Source organism: Ixodes scapularis, unplaced genomic scaffold (genome assembly GCF_016920785.2).
Source record: "Ixodes scapularis isolate PalLabHiFi unplaced genomic scaffold, ASM1692078v2 PGA_scaffold5__190_contigs__length_132052651, whole genome shotgun sequence".
NCBI lineage: Eukaryota > Metazoa > Arthropoda > Arachnida > Ixodida > Ixodidae > Ixodes > Ixodes scapularis.
The window spans coordinates 100238840-100254210 of NW_024609880.1; the positions used below are offsets into that span (position 1 = coordinate 100238840).

The 15371-nt window shown below is 45.8% G+C and overlaps 1 protein-coding gene across 1 annotated transcript in view; it reads left to right on the top strand.

Annotated features, from left to right (window-relative positions):
* Positions 1–15371, top strand: part of LOC8026094 (metallo-beta-lactamase domain-containing protein 1) — a 55000-nt gene that overhangs the window by 18354 nt on the left and 21275 nt on the right. The window contains exon 5 of the mRNA XM_042293838.1: positions 10556–10719. Within this exon, the coding sequence (XP_042149772.1) occupies positions 10556–10719 (164 nt within the window). The remainder of the gene's footprint in view (positions 1–10555; positions 10720–15371) is intronic.

Sequence of the window (15371 nt, forward strand, 5' to 3'; positions counted from 1 at the left end):
AAAAAGCAGGTAGAGAACCGCGCTGAGCGGATCTTCACAGTCCCAGGGAGTGGCAAAAAATTTCTAGCTGATAGAGGGCGCGAGAGTCGCACCAGCCACATCAGCATCAGCAACATGGCGGCGGCCTAGGAGCGTTTTTTGGAAAAATGTATACCCGTTTTCACGTCAAGAACCCTAAAAAAAAAAAAAAAAGTCCGACTTCTTGCGAACCATTACTAATTTCCACCTTTATGTGAAAAATTAAGATATGTGTAGGTGAATTCTACTATATATATTATCAAGACGTACACGTTCCAGCGCCAAAATCATCGCTTTTTTCTCCAACAACCAAATCTCGTAAGACTTCGCGTCGCGTATATGAACAATGGTCAAAACTTTCTTTTTTTTTCTTGAGAAAACAGGTACAGTTTATTTGAACAACGAATGCTCTTATATATAGATCAAGACCCTCGCCACCAGAAGAAAAAAAAAACCACTACACTACACCTTAAAAAAAAAGGTATCACCATACACTCTTTTGTCCCATATAATGCACCTCAAAACTTTAGTTCGACGTACAGCGCACAACAGTCAAACAGACAGCCCCTAATTTTACGAGGGGCTTGATGACGGTGCAATATAACTCATTAAATGACTAAAGTATGTATCAAAGTTCACGCAATGAAAACACTGAGGTTTTGCTGTAAAGCCAAAAAAACTCCGAGGTTTTTTGTTTTTTTTTGTAGTCAGTAACGCATACATTAGATATTTTAATAAGTTGTACCCCACGGCTATCAAGCCTCTTGTGAAAGTCAGTACCGACAGATTGACGTCAGTGCGCTGTATGTTGCACTGAAACTTTGGAGTGTCTTACATAAGACAAAAAGTGTAAGAAAAATTTTTTTTTTTTTCGTGTGTAGGTTACTGAAAGTTGGACACTCAGACAAATACAAATGATTCATGGTTACACCAACCAGCCACCCCGACGACCTCGCTTGATGACTGACCAGCCACCTGTGATAACAGGCAACTCCATCACAACACTATAATAGGATACACACGTGACGAGATGTCCCTACAGCGTGCAATTCGCTTAACGAGTGTCGATGAAACGATTGTGTCGACAAAACGTGTGTCCGGAAAACGTCTGCCCATGAGAAGTTGTCCACGATACGCAATTCCACGAAACGATTTTCGACGAAATTAGAGGGTCCCGTACACCACTCCTGCCTGAAAAGTTACATCTGGGTTCTTATGTTTATTTTGTGGCAGCCCTGAGGACCACCAAAAGGGGGTTAACCTTTCTAATTTGTGATAAGCTTTGAAAACTAAATTTACACCAAACCTCTTTGCCACTGATATAAAGTTATGAGAGATTCCATGGTTGTAAGGCACACACACAGCATTCTTCACAACCGTTTCTTCCACAAGAGCCGGATTAAACTTTCAGCACCTTGAGCACAACTTTAACAATTACATCGTGGTGGTGGCCCGCTTCCAAACGACTCATCTTTTGCAACTCAACTGCCTCTCCAACCTAAAGCATACGAGACTTTTTACAGGCGTTATCCTTCGCAGACGCAATTACACCACTCTTAACTATTTTTAAGTGACAGCTGTCAGCAGCTAACATAGACGTTGCCAAAAGAGGCTTTGCTGATTCCTTGCCGCACCTCCAGCACAGGTCCTTTTTTGTGTGCAGCAGGAGGTCTATAAGTACTCTATTCGACTGTTGCAACCGCAGGGTCGTGTGGTCCAATCTACAAGGACTGCACAACCGTGTCAACGTGAACCTTATTCTCGTTTTAAAAAATCTCGGACAACACTGGAGCAATTCACGACCCGATACACACTCCCTCTTTGTGGATAAAAAGAGAACCATCGAAGTCTACGGCATTGGACTCTAAATAAAACACTATAATGCTCATAAAACTATTTACATCAATCCCAGAGGCAGACTGCAACTTCACTAGATTATCATCATACCTCTTGACCCTTATTAACAGCTCCGACTTATCCATAGAGTAATAAGTCCGTGATGTCTACAGTTGTCACATCACACCTTCTCTCATGATGTGGATTCAATATTTCAATCAATTGCTCAGAGTTTTTGAGTGACAATGGACTGTTGCTCCGCTCCCATCAGGCATTTCGGGATAAAAACTGACAACACCTTCTACCAAGCTCCATTTTCGTTCACAAGATATTCTAACAATTACACCAGGATATGTGATTGTTAGAGTTGTGCTCAAGGTGTTAGGAACATTTAATCCGGCTCCTGTGGAAAAACCGGTTGTAAAGAATGTTGTGTGTACGTGTGCCTTACTACCTTGGGAATCTAGCTCTTATAACTTTATATCAGTGGCAGAGAGGTTCGGTGTAAATTTAGTTTCAAAGCTCAGCACAAATTAGAAAGGTTAACCTCCTTTTCAAGTGGTCCTCAGGGGTGCCACCAAAAAACACGTGTACAACACGTGCCGGAACTATTGATGGCGTCCGCCTAAGTTATCTGTCTAACAGTCTTATCTTTGTGCCTAGCGAGAACAGTGGAAGAAGCAAGTAATGGTTTGCACCTGCAGTTATGCTGGTTTCAATTGAGTTTGCAGAAAAAGAGATAGTGTATTTGCGGTCCGCGACAGGGCCACGGATTGGTTGAGATGTGGTGCGGTGACACAGTGTGTATCTACGCTGAGGCTCTCGGATTAAATCAGTTGAAAGTAAGCGCTCTGCGGTGTTATGCATAATATAGTAGGTGAGACTCATACAGAGCAGAAAAAAAGAAACATTAAAGGGCAACTCCACTCCATTTTTACAATTTTTGGGTTATGATCTGTTTAGTCGAAGCCGGCGGCCCTGAATCACGAGATATAATTTGTTTTTCGGTAGTGTGTATAGTTTTGTAGATATAGCGAATCCAAGTATCGTTCTGGCGGCATGGCGAAACCGAAACTACCGGTTGAAGCAGCTTGGCAACACTGATACTAGTGGCGCGTCGTCGGCATGACCTAGTTCTGGTCCCACGCTTCTCAGCCGACACGCCGACAAGGTCGGCTCAATAGCACGTCGAGTTTCAAAACAGAAGGTTAGATGCACATTTGCTTTTTTTACCGCTTTACTTTGTTAATATGCACTAAATGTAGTAAGTTTTAGTATGTATTTATAAATTTGCCGGCCGAAAAGCGAATCCGACTGCTATAAATATGACGCGGTCGGTGCCGGCGCAGCGTGACTGTATTTGTTTTTTGCTCGCGGACCGAGAGAAAACGAAATAACGGGAGATAGATGGGCAGATCTATCCACAAGTGGTCTAAGTTGCTAAGCTAAGGTGCCTTTATGTGCATGCTAGTTAGATCAGCCGCGACCTGCTGCGTCCGGCCGATCGTGCTGGAGCAGCCGGCGGACGGTACGCAGTGACGGCACCGCATCGTTCTTCAAAGACGCATGTTTCTTGGAGAAACCGGCAACAGTCAGCAGCCGCAGATCCTGTGTGTAGGTGTCTGACGTAAAGTGCTGGGAGCAGAGCTTCGCGTTGGAGCTCAGAGTCAACGGTCTTCCGAAGTCTATCCGGCGAACGGCACCGACCCACACCTTGTGCCTCTTACGGTCTCTTGGGAACTGGTGGAACGGCAGCTTCGGGTTGTGCACCGGGTTGTTGGTGCAACCCAGACCACTACAAATCCTGCTCGACATTGCCCAACGCGAGTCCGGCAAATCTCTCCGGCTCCACGACGCTCGCGTTAGCGAGCGGCACCGCTTTGCTCTCTTCCGCGCTGTCGCGGAAGCAATGCTGGAGTTAAAGGAACTGCCTGGAGGCTAATAAAAATAGGGAAACACAAAATAATGTGGTAAACACCTTGTGCCGTCAGCAGAATCGCAGAATGCCACGGGAAACGAGGCGCTCGCGGCGTCCGTACGAGAGCGTAGGACTAGAACTACGTCATTGCCCAGTGTTGCTTCACTAGCTCACCCGGTGCCAGCGTTGCCCACCCGCTTTCGGGCCGCTAACCGAGCCGGGAGAACATTTCTAATATTGGTTTTAATCGACAACGCGGCATTGGTTTGACGTAATATTTTGGGTATGACCGTATTTTGACCTCCTAAAGCGATATCAGTCATTTCGATAGGGTCGACTCTTTGAGTGGAGTTGCCCTTTAATGCTACGCACCCCTCCTCCCCCCCCCCCCCCTAAAAAAAAAAAAAAAGTTGGCGGCGCCGGCGGCGCGTCAAATTTTTTGTTTGGCGGCGCCGGCGGCGTGCTGGCTCTGGGGATGCCGGCAGCGGCGCAGGGCGGCGAGAGCAAAACAGGCAGCGGCGGCGGCGCGGCGCGGCGGAGCATAGGTCTAGCTGTGAGGCTCGCCAGACAAGGCTCTTACGAGAAGTGCCGTCACCCCCCGGGAATCGGGCGCTCCGTGCTCTGTTCACCGCCGTGCAATCGGGTTAATTTGCGAATCGCTACCAATAATACTCGTTCGCGCAAATAAAAAATAATTAATTTGTAAAATGAGCGCACAAAACAATGTAATGCTCGGGGTACAGCCGGCTGAACTCATAACAAGCCGATGTGTCCATGATATCGCAATTGTTTTGTTTTTGCCGGCGGTGGAATGCTTTGGTTCGATTACAAGTCGACCCCCCCCCCCCACTTCTGATTTTCAAAAATTGAAAAAAAGGGTCGACCTACATTCGTGTAAATACGGTACTCTGGCTTGGTGGGCTGCTGGAATGACCAACCGCCGACTGCAACAGATAGAGCCGTATGTCGTGTACAATTACTTCTGGTGTGGAAGTACGGTTTTGCTGCTGGGATGGCATCCGAGAGTTGTTCTGGCCATCCTGCCTGGATGTGCTTGGTTGGTTGCTGAAGAAGCGGATCCTGACTTATTGCGTGTTGAATTTCCTTGAGTTTGGTTGCTTGGTTGCCTTCACTTTGTCTGGATCAGAGCCAATTCTTTCGAGGAGTGAAACTGAACAAAGCCAACTTAAGTTTGGCTTTGTTCAGTTTCAGGCTGTTCTCTCTAGCAGTAGTCATCACTTGACTGAGGTGGTCAGTATGTTCCTTATGCGTTTGCGTCTTGGACTCTACCAAAATGTCATCAAAGCAAGGTTTAGAGATGACTTGGCCTTCGAGCACCTTGTCGATCGCCTGTTGGAACAGCTCGGGAGCTCTAGCGAGCCCAAATGGAACGCACAGAAAATGTTAGCGACCCTCTTGTGTTGCAAATGTACAAAGCCGTGAGCTTGGTTCGTCAAGAGTAAGTTGCCAGAAAGCGCTCTTGGTGTTGAGAACTAAAAAAAACAGTTGAACCACTCGGGCTTGTGAAGAGTTTTTCAGGAACTGGCATCTGATAGTGTTGCCTCTTTAGTGCTGCGTTGGGGTTCTTGGGATTGAGGCAGAGTCAGACATTTCCATCTTTCTTCGTGATGGCCACTATAGGATGGATCCATTCTGAATTTTCCGAGACCGATGCAATGATGCCATTCTCCTTTATACGCTTCAACTCGTCTTTGACTTTGCTCTCCTGTGCACTTGGTTCTTTACGAGGAGTAGAAGCTGTTGGTGTTGCACCTTCAAGTAGATGGATGCTGTACTTTCCAGATAGTTGTCCTATGCCTTCAAAGACGTGCCCTATAAAAACGTGATCTAAGCGGTGGCTGTCTTCAACTCCCTGGTACAGGCCCCAGGTCAGACGACTTCATCACTCGGCTCCTTTGCCAGGCGCAGAGATGCGACTTTGGAGACAAATGTGACTGGCTTGTTGGCGGCCGGATAGTCGTCTGTATCCGTGACGCAAGAGAGCACTTGTTCCGGCAGTGAGACCTCACCTTGGACAAAATCATTTCTGCGTGCAAGGCAGCAGAGATTTCGGAGAAGCACATGAAAGATTTCACGATAAAGGAACCACAATTAAAGGTGAACACCGTATTCAAGCATGGTCAGAAGCCACCACGACAATCTGGACGTCTTCGAGGTTGGAGGGCTTGGCTTGCTCAATAAACGACCGAAGACACCTCACCGCAAGTGTTCTCGTTGTGGAAAGACGCGCCCTCCTCGACAGTGCCCAGCTTAGGACCAAATCTCCTACAGCTGTGGCAAATTTGGCCACTTTGCGAACCTTTATAAACCGCAGCGACCCATCACAGCACACACATCGCAAGTTGGCTTGTTGGAGGATTCGCACAAAGAATTTTTGCAGCGGAGCTGTTAAGGGCTAGGTTCCCCAGGATCGTGTCTGGTACCAAAAAAATGTTGACACAAAGCAACAGTGGCAACCAGACAACCGGTTTGCTGTCCTCGCTCATGAATGGCAGCAACCTTTCCAGCTTTTCCACTCCGATTTTCACCAGAGTCGGAAGGCTGAATTTCTCTAGGCGATGTCCTAGATATCATCCTCGAGGTTGCCCTAGAAGTCGTCCTCGAGGTCGTCCTAGACGTCGTGCTTGAGGTTGTCCGAGAGGTTTTCCTCGAGGTCATCTTAGAAGTCATCCTTGAGGTCGTCCTAGAGGTCGTCCTCTAGGCATCCTTCAGGTCGTCGTAGACATTGTCTTTGAGGTTGTCCTAAATGTCGTTCTTGAGGTCGTCCTCAAAATCGTCCTAGAAGTCGTCCTTGAGATCGACCTAGAGGTCGTCCTTGAGGTCGTCATCTAGCAGAGGTCGGCATTTTAGGTCGCCCTCACTCACCCTCACAGCTACACTCACCTTCAGCCCCTCACTCACCCTCACCCTCACAGTCACACTCACCTTCAGCCCTTCACTCACCCTCACTGAACATCACGGCCCTCACGCATTCACCGCCCTCACGGCCCTCACGCCCCTCACCGCCCTCACCGCCCTCACCGCCCTCACGGCCCTCACGCCACTCACCGCCTTCACGCCACTCACCGCCCTCACGCGCCACACCGCCCTTGCAGCCCTCACACCCCTCACTCCCCCCAAGCACTGATGGCCCTCACCGCCACTCAGGCCAGCTTCAGATGGGGCAAATTCGCCCAGAAACTTTACGTCGCAACACCAGCAACACGGGCCGCCCGCAATCACACGCAGCAACCAATTGCTGCAATTTGCCATCGTCATCATAAAATTTTATTTTTCTTGCACTATTTAGACACAATTACGCGTTATAAACGTGTTTTTATGCATTTAAATCTCGTTAACAATACTAATGCACCTTTCTGAAACAGTTTATTTCCAAAGAAACGATTGATTTCAAACCAGAACCAAGTCTTTCGGTGTCATCATCACCGGCACGAGGTATCACGTGAAAATTTTGCGTCCCTGATTGGATGCAGCCGCATCAAACGCATTCGAATTGCTCCGAGTTGCTTGCTTATTTCGAGCCGGACCCGATCTCAGCAATTCGTGTCGATCTAGGGAAAACTAGAGAACAACCCGCCATTAACACCAAAATTGCTGAGAAAGATGCTCGATCTGAAGGGGGCCTCACGCACTCACCGCACTCACGCACTCATGGCCCTCACACACCTCATGCGCTCACCGCCCTCACGGCCCTCACGCCTTTCATGCCACTCACTGCCCTCACGCACTCTTGGCCCTCACACCCCTCACACACTCACCGCCCTCACACCACTCACGCACTCATGGCCCTCACGCCACTCACCTCCCTCACGCCCCTCACGCACTCATGGCCCTCATACGCCTTGCCGCCCTCACCGCCCTCACGGCCCTCATGGCCCTCACAGCCCTCACAACCCTCACAGCCCTCACGGCCCTCATGGCCCTCACCGCCCTCACCGCCCCCACGGCCCTCACGGCCCCCACGGCCCTCACGGCCCTCACGGCCCTCACAGCCCTCACGGCCCTCACGGCCCTCACTCACCCTCACACTCATGAATTTTCCTGGTTCAGAAACTCACTCACCCTCACCTCACGTGTGAAGATGAGGGTGAGTGAGGGCCCTCATGAGTGAGGTTTGCCGAGGTATGTCCTCTAGGCGTCGTCCTTGAAGTCGTTTAAGAAGTGGTTTAAGAAGTCGTCCTTGAGGTCGTCCCACCATAGTACAGCTTCGCTGGTCTTCTTCACCAAAGTGGAAAGGCTGAAAGGTTTTCCTCTGCAGCTTAGATGTCTACAGTGTTGGCACAGACTCTACAGAATGGGATTACCTAAGCAGTCTGTGTGAACGGCCATGAACTCACCTTCAAGCTAGACAATGCCTCTGATGTAAACGTCGTCCCACTTCTGACACCATATTATGATTGTGGTTGAGTTGATGTCGCAGATACACAAGACATGTTTGTTGAGCGGGGAAATTTGAATGGTGCTTCTCTGCAGGCTTGACCTTTATTTCAATATGTCAAAGCTGATAGAGGGCACTAGTCATTACCTAAGACAAAAGTGGTTCTCTGGGCTAAACCGTGTAACCCTGTCGCTGGCACGCACATACTACGGGGGCACTTCTTTAGCTATCATCATCATTGTTTGTGACGTCAGGGGTGGCCCAGAGTGGGACAGACCACACAGATCTTGGATCCCTCGGCTCGTCAGTTCGCTTCATGCGCTTTTTGGGTAACGCGCGGCAAAGCCTGTTTCACGTGCTGTGTATGTTTGGGGAAGCTATATTTGTAGTAGGACATTTTAGCAAAGCTTGAAACTGTGGCACGCATAGTCGTGCTAACAAACACTTTTGGCGCTGAAGTATCGAAGCGCTTGGATGGTGGTTTTCTGTTCTCTACCCCAGTACACAAAGTTGGATGATGAATATAGAATATGCACTGCTTTACCCCGTTACAAAATCTACCACAGCGAATAGGGTGTATTTTTTTATTATGATTTGGACAAAGTAAAACTGAGAAAGGAATGTCTCATCAAGTTGAAAATAGAAAAACGGAACTTTTAAACCTTTCGCGTGTGTAGTGAACACTTCAGTGAAAGTGACTCCATGTATCCTGTTGGTTCCAATATGTTCTGCGAGTGCTGGTCTCTTATTACTTCCAAGTTGATTCCTTTTTTTAATTTTGTAAACCAGTAAGCAAACTTTCCTCAAAATAACTGGCAGGAAGAAGCGGTGGCTTTCTGCTGGAGCTGTTTCAATTAAATCCCTTCTTATTCCCCCGGTCGACGCGAAACGTGCGAGACCCCCTCACAATCGAAGTCTTAAATCTAGTAAGTCGGTGTCACTTCAGCTTCCCAAAAAATGAGGTATACACCTGCTATGAATTACTACCATTTGTATGTTTAATTTTGCGGACCCAAATGGCGCATAATGCGTGATGCGCATCTCAGCGAGCGATTCTAAATTTGTAAACAATTCTTAGTAAAAATTGGATAGAACAAATTGATCAATCACCTCAATTTGCCGAGACATATCCGACAATTTAAGTATTTATGACAATTCATGCTTTCCTTTCGAGCAGAAGTCACAATGTGACAAACTTCTTTGCCAGTTATTTGATGCGGGAGGAGCTAAGCGTCAGTTGCTGACGTGCATCAGCAACTGCTGAGTCGCACTTGGATAGAAGCGTCAGTATCGGCAAGCTCAATGTTGCTAAGACAAGCGTGTGGCGCTTTGCAACACAACTGTGCGCGCATGCACAGCTAAGCCAGCATGTCATTTACCCTGGGGAATGCAAAGCATTTGTGTACAGCAGCCTCCGCAGATCCGAAAAGACAAGAACCAGACAGGCTGTGATTAGCCCTGACTCATGCCACGCAAGCTGTAATGTGAAGCTGCAGGCTTGTTTTTGAACATTTTAAAGTATTTTTTATATAAAAAGCAACTTCAAAGCACTGTTATTTAATATAAAGATAGCACACAAACCTGTCATTTACGTTTCTTTAATAAATAAACCGCTTTTAATCGGCATAGACGCAAACTAACATAGCCACTCCAGGTTTTGACATAGGGCGTTGTCTGCTCGCGTCCTACCAGCTCCGTCTTAGGAGGGCGCCCGTGAGGTGGCACCACCAAAACGTCTCATTGCCAATAAACTCTGGAAATTTCAAATACTCAAGTTCACTATTCTTGCCACTGCCACAACGAGTTGGGTGCTTTAACAGTAATGTTCAGCGGTACGCGAAAATTCCAGTGGTAGCTGATAGCCCAGAAAATAGGCAAGGGCAGAAAACTCATGAAGCAGGAAATGAAAGGGCAACAAAAATGCAACCCCTTATGTTAGCATTGAGGTTGCCAACATCGGCTCTGCTGGGCTCAAGTTACTCACCTTTTCAGTTGCAGTCATCTCTTCCCGGAAATGACTGATTATGTATATGTTTGTGACTTCACGAACGCCTTCTGAAACCAACAAAGGCTAAATTATATCTCTATGATGGACAATTGTGTTCAGGCAGGCTTGCAGGAGGTGAAATGCAAGGTGCACTGCAGCTTTGCTTCAGAAATAACAAAAGACAAAAATCATTGTACAAAACCTTGGCCAAGTGTCGCTCGGGACACTTAGAGCATCACTGAAACATCTCGTGGACATCTCGAATTTCAATTTACATCTGAAGTCTGATTTGCTTTACTCTCGGATAAGTTAGCTATAATTTGATATATGATGTTACAAAGCCCCTAAGAACCTATGCAGGGCCATAATTACATAATTACTTTCTGCTCATCTCCAGGTCTGTCCAAGCTGGGTTTGTCCTGTGACGAAGTCAACTACGTGGTCTGCACTCACGGCCATTCGGACCACATCGGGAACCTCAATCTCTTCCAGAGGGCCACCCACATCATAGGAACCAGCGTGTCCAATGGGGACGTCTATCAGCTGGACACATTTGACAAGGTTGGCCATACACTGGGGTTATCCAGTTTGTCTGTGATTGGAGTGCATGTCCCTAGAGTCACTAGATAAACGTTCAGAGTACTGATACCGAGCTCTGCCGAGAAGCTCAGTATCGGATAGTGCCCTTTTGGGGGCCACATGTCGACGGAGTTTCTCATTGGCCTTTAAAGTGTGAACGAGCTGGTTCAGAATTGGCGACGACAGGTTGTTTCATAAAAGACATTTCCCTTGCACCAACATTTCGTGAGGTCCGCAATCAATCACTTTACCTAAGCAGCAGTCATTTTATATCAATCTCTATCATTAAGAGCTTACAGCATCTTGTCCTGTTGGTTTTCGTGCAAAAAGATACTTGCTGAAACATAAAAAGAGCCATGCAAACTAGTGCACAGGTTTGCACTTTCGTTTCATGCAGCACGTGTTTCTTAGGAGGGGACTAGCAACCGCTATTGTTTCAAGAGATGGAAGGAAGGAAGCCAGGTTGCCAAGTTGATTGTAGTTACAGTGCCAAACGATACCAAAATCAGTATTATAACGCGCCATTGAAATAGTGTTGCGATTCGGATTCAGAACGGCTTCAAAGTTCCGATTTCCCCTGAATGACATGACTACGTCGAAAGTGAATGTGATAGTACCCTGGAATTCATTGAGTGAATACTCGACCCTGCTAGGTGGTATACATTGCTGAGTAATGTGGGGATGACTCGGTGCTACATGTCAATTGTTTACATTTATTATTTACACAAGATTGGGATATTTTAAGTCAACCTTTCCAGCTGGACTGGTATGGAATTGCCACTGCCTGGACTTTGCTCGGCGGGAGGTATACTCCATTCTGTGTTGGGCTCCTGGCCAGTGCCATTTTGACTTCATTCAGGAATCTTCCAAAATTTCTGAATGAAGAAAGGATCCTCCTCTCTTCATTCAGGATCGAATTCTTGAGGATCCGAAGCTGTTTGGCTGTCCCACTGCCAGTAGTGGGCTGTTGCCCGGACTGAGTGTGCATTGCACAGCATTGGCACCTTTGCTAATCTAACAGCTGTTTCGAGTTCTATCCTATTTTCAAGACTTGATTTTATTAAATTTGCGTTTCGTGTGCTCCTTTTTTTTCTTTTTTCTTCGAGAATGCCAGATCGCGGCTGCATCTGCTGTCACAGCTGGCATAGCCGATGACACTAGCTCGTTGTCTATGTCAACATAATGGATATGACTTTCAGTTTTCGGTAAATTTATCGAGTGTTCAACGATTCACACCATAGTGTTAATGATAAATTAACAATGTAAAAAATAAGGCTTAAGAAAGACCCACTTCTGCATGTACAACGCTCCAATTTCACTGCCACATTTTCGTTCTGACTTCCTGAAGAGAAAATATGTAGTCGCTAACTTGTAGTTCAGATGTTACACAACCGTTCTGTGCAAGGTCTAAGCTGCATTCTGCTTTTGTTTTGATTGTGACATAAGTTGCATTTCAATACACATTGAGGTAAATAAATATAACAAACATAAAACACACATTTTCACTTTTACAGGAAAGTTTGAATCGTATGGACACTTAATGAAAGTGTATCAACATCTTGAGAAAAATAGTTGTTTAGGAGGGACGGTAATTTGTAACTCAAGCTGGGGAAGCCAAAATGATTTCTAGATGATGGGATGCGCCATGGATGCCAATGGTGTGACGAGTATAATGATACATTATTTTCATGTTTGGTGAGGTCTAAAATAATTGTAATATTTTCTCTTAAAAGGACACCGCAATGAAACATGTTTCTTTTTTAAAGCGACATATGTTAAAAAACTTTTACCACAAAAACTAAATTTTGGACAAGTAATATTTACGCCGCTAGACGCAATTTGGGTGCAGAATGTGGAGGTCGCAGCCCACTAAGCCTTGCCCCGTGCTTCCAAGGTGCTTACATCTTTCATTGGCAGGAGAGATGATTGACATGTGAAAGGTTGGTTGTAAATTTGTATCCCCGTGCCATAATAGTATTTTAACCAACTTTTGTTTTATATTTTGGGACAAATAATTTAGATTGAATCAATATTGTTTTCAAGAATATTCCGAGATTGCCTTTCTGCTTTGGTTTCAAACTACCGTATTTACTCGAGTAATAGCCACACTTTTACGAAGAAAACCTGAGGGTTCGCTTTTCCGCGGAGCACACGAATTGCCAATCACCGGAATCGACAGCATGATTCCAGCAATTTACAGGACAGAGATAACGTCTTCGCGCGAAGACACCATCTGTGAAGGTCGCACTTGTATGGAGAATCGTGTTCTTGGTCTAGTTATTTGCTATGTTATTTATGCACAACGCAGTGATTGGCTCTATATGTGTTCTGCAGGAAAGTAGATGCAAGGGCCTTGTTCATAAAGAGTGCGGCTATTACTCGATTAATAGGGTATAACAAACATGGCTGCCAGTGTTTGCAGAGTGCTGAACGAGCGTAGCTCGTTCATCTCGTCAATTTTTAGGAGTGCGGTTCTTTCTGAGTTTACAGAGGTGTTTAGAGGAAGATCCCATCAACTGACATAGTTTGCAGCAAACAACTGTCGCAAGATGCGCCTTCGGAAGCACTGTGCGGATGCTTGTTTCTGTAGTCGAAGTGGCCTAAGCCTAGCTTTCGACATTCACTATTTTGATCGATCTGGCTTGATTTCTTTCTTTGCATGTGTTCATGCTGAATAAAGATGTTGGTTCCCGTAAAAGTGGCCCCGTTGCTCTGTGAATTGTGCACTCATCGGGATTGCGACCATTGTTTCAATACCAAGAAGATACCTACACAGATAAGAATTTGCGAGCCAATCGGCTGGAGGCAATCGGACGTTTGTCTATATTCCCGTCATTTCGCTTCAAAGGGCAAGTAGTTCTCAAGTTTTGCAGTGCACCTGGCCTGCCAAAGCAAATAATTTTAGGTTTAAGTTTTCATTGTGCATCATGACACATTCTCACCTTGCTCGCGGATGCCATGCGAAAAAAAATAACGAGAACATAAAAGCTCAAATGACAGCATATTTATTTTGTTGCTTTTTTTAATCCTCTTGGTCGCTTTTTACCGCACATCAACAGACAATGATTAATCAAGCACTTGAAATGATCTTCCCGAAGCCGCCCGAACACTGGACAATATTTTCAAACTGTAAAGCGGCACTACAAGTGATATCCACATTTATGAGACATAATCAAAACGATCAAATCCTTATTGACGTTTTACTGAATCTTAAAAAATGCTTCGACCTAGGACACACTATTAAATTCCTATGGATCCCAAGTCACTGTCACATACCTGGGAACAAGGCAGCTGATGCTGGTGCGAAATCAGCCCATTTCTTAACCCCCAACGTCATGGTGCCGTACTGTCAAAACGACATACGGTCTCTTATTAATCACTACGCCTTCACCGAAACAAGAAGATTGTGGCATACTGCGACCTATCATCAGTATGGACCTCTCTACGCTTTGGATCCGGATCTTTCATTCCACACTCCAAGTGATATGCCACGGCGGACAGAGGCAGTGATTCATAGAATGAGACTCGGTGTAGCGTACACACACAAGTTCCTTCATCGGATTGGACAGGTCACAACACCTAAGTGCCCAAGTTGTGACTCCATTGAAACAATTCATCACATCTTATGTGAATGTGTCATCTACGACACAGAAAGGACACAACTCAAAAACACACTAGCATGCCTAGACAACCGACCCTTCTCCGTGACTACAGTGCTAAGTGCTTGGGACAATCCACACAAAGAAGCCAAGGCCACAAAAGCACTAGTTAGATTCCTAAAAGCAACACGCCTGGACTTCTGCTTATAGAAGATGACCTTCATTGTTAGTGAATAGCGCAGTGTTAGTGTTCAAACTTCGTAGTTCTTAATTTTTCTTTTTTTAACTTTCTGTTTAAATTTCTTTTTTCTTTTATTCCTCACACCCCTCTCCCCCAAAACAAAATAGCAAACCGGGACAAAATACCCCAGGTTAACTTCTTTGTCTTCCTTTCTGCCCTTTCTTCTTCCTCAACAGACGATGAGAGACGCTTGTATTGTTCTGTCGCTCGCTTTTATGGTCAAGCCTTGCAATCGTAAATGTTTTTAGACGGGGGCAAAATGGCAAACTGATGAAGGCGAGAATGTATACTGACGAGCAGCATTCATGTCCACATTCTTCGGGCATAGCGAATCACTATGGATTGTGATTAAATAGCAGATGATGCCGGAGGCTGCCGTGCGTCTGCTCGCACAACTAGCAGGCGTTGTTGGACGACAGACTAGACTGACTGAATGTCGCGAAAGGGAGACACTAGGCTTGTTAGCGTGTTTGGCCGAGCAGCCAGGCAAATCCAACATTAATGGGCGGGGCAACTGATTTGTGACTGGGGAAGGATTCTCGACCTCCACCTAAATTGCATCTAACAGCGTAAATAATGCACAAAAGCTATTCTCCTCCCGTAAAAAAGTGCTCTTTAAAAAGCTTTTTTTTTATTGCAGTATTTTTTCAACGCACATTGATATGTGACAGTTAATCTATTGGAGTACATGTTTGGTATGTCAAGTATTTTATGCTTCATAAATAAGAAAAGAGAACTATGATCGCATGGGAACATTTTAAATTATTTTTATTGCTTTCTTTCTGCATTAACCT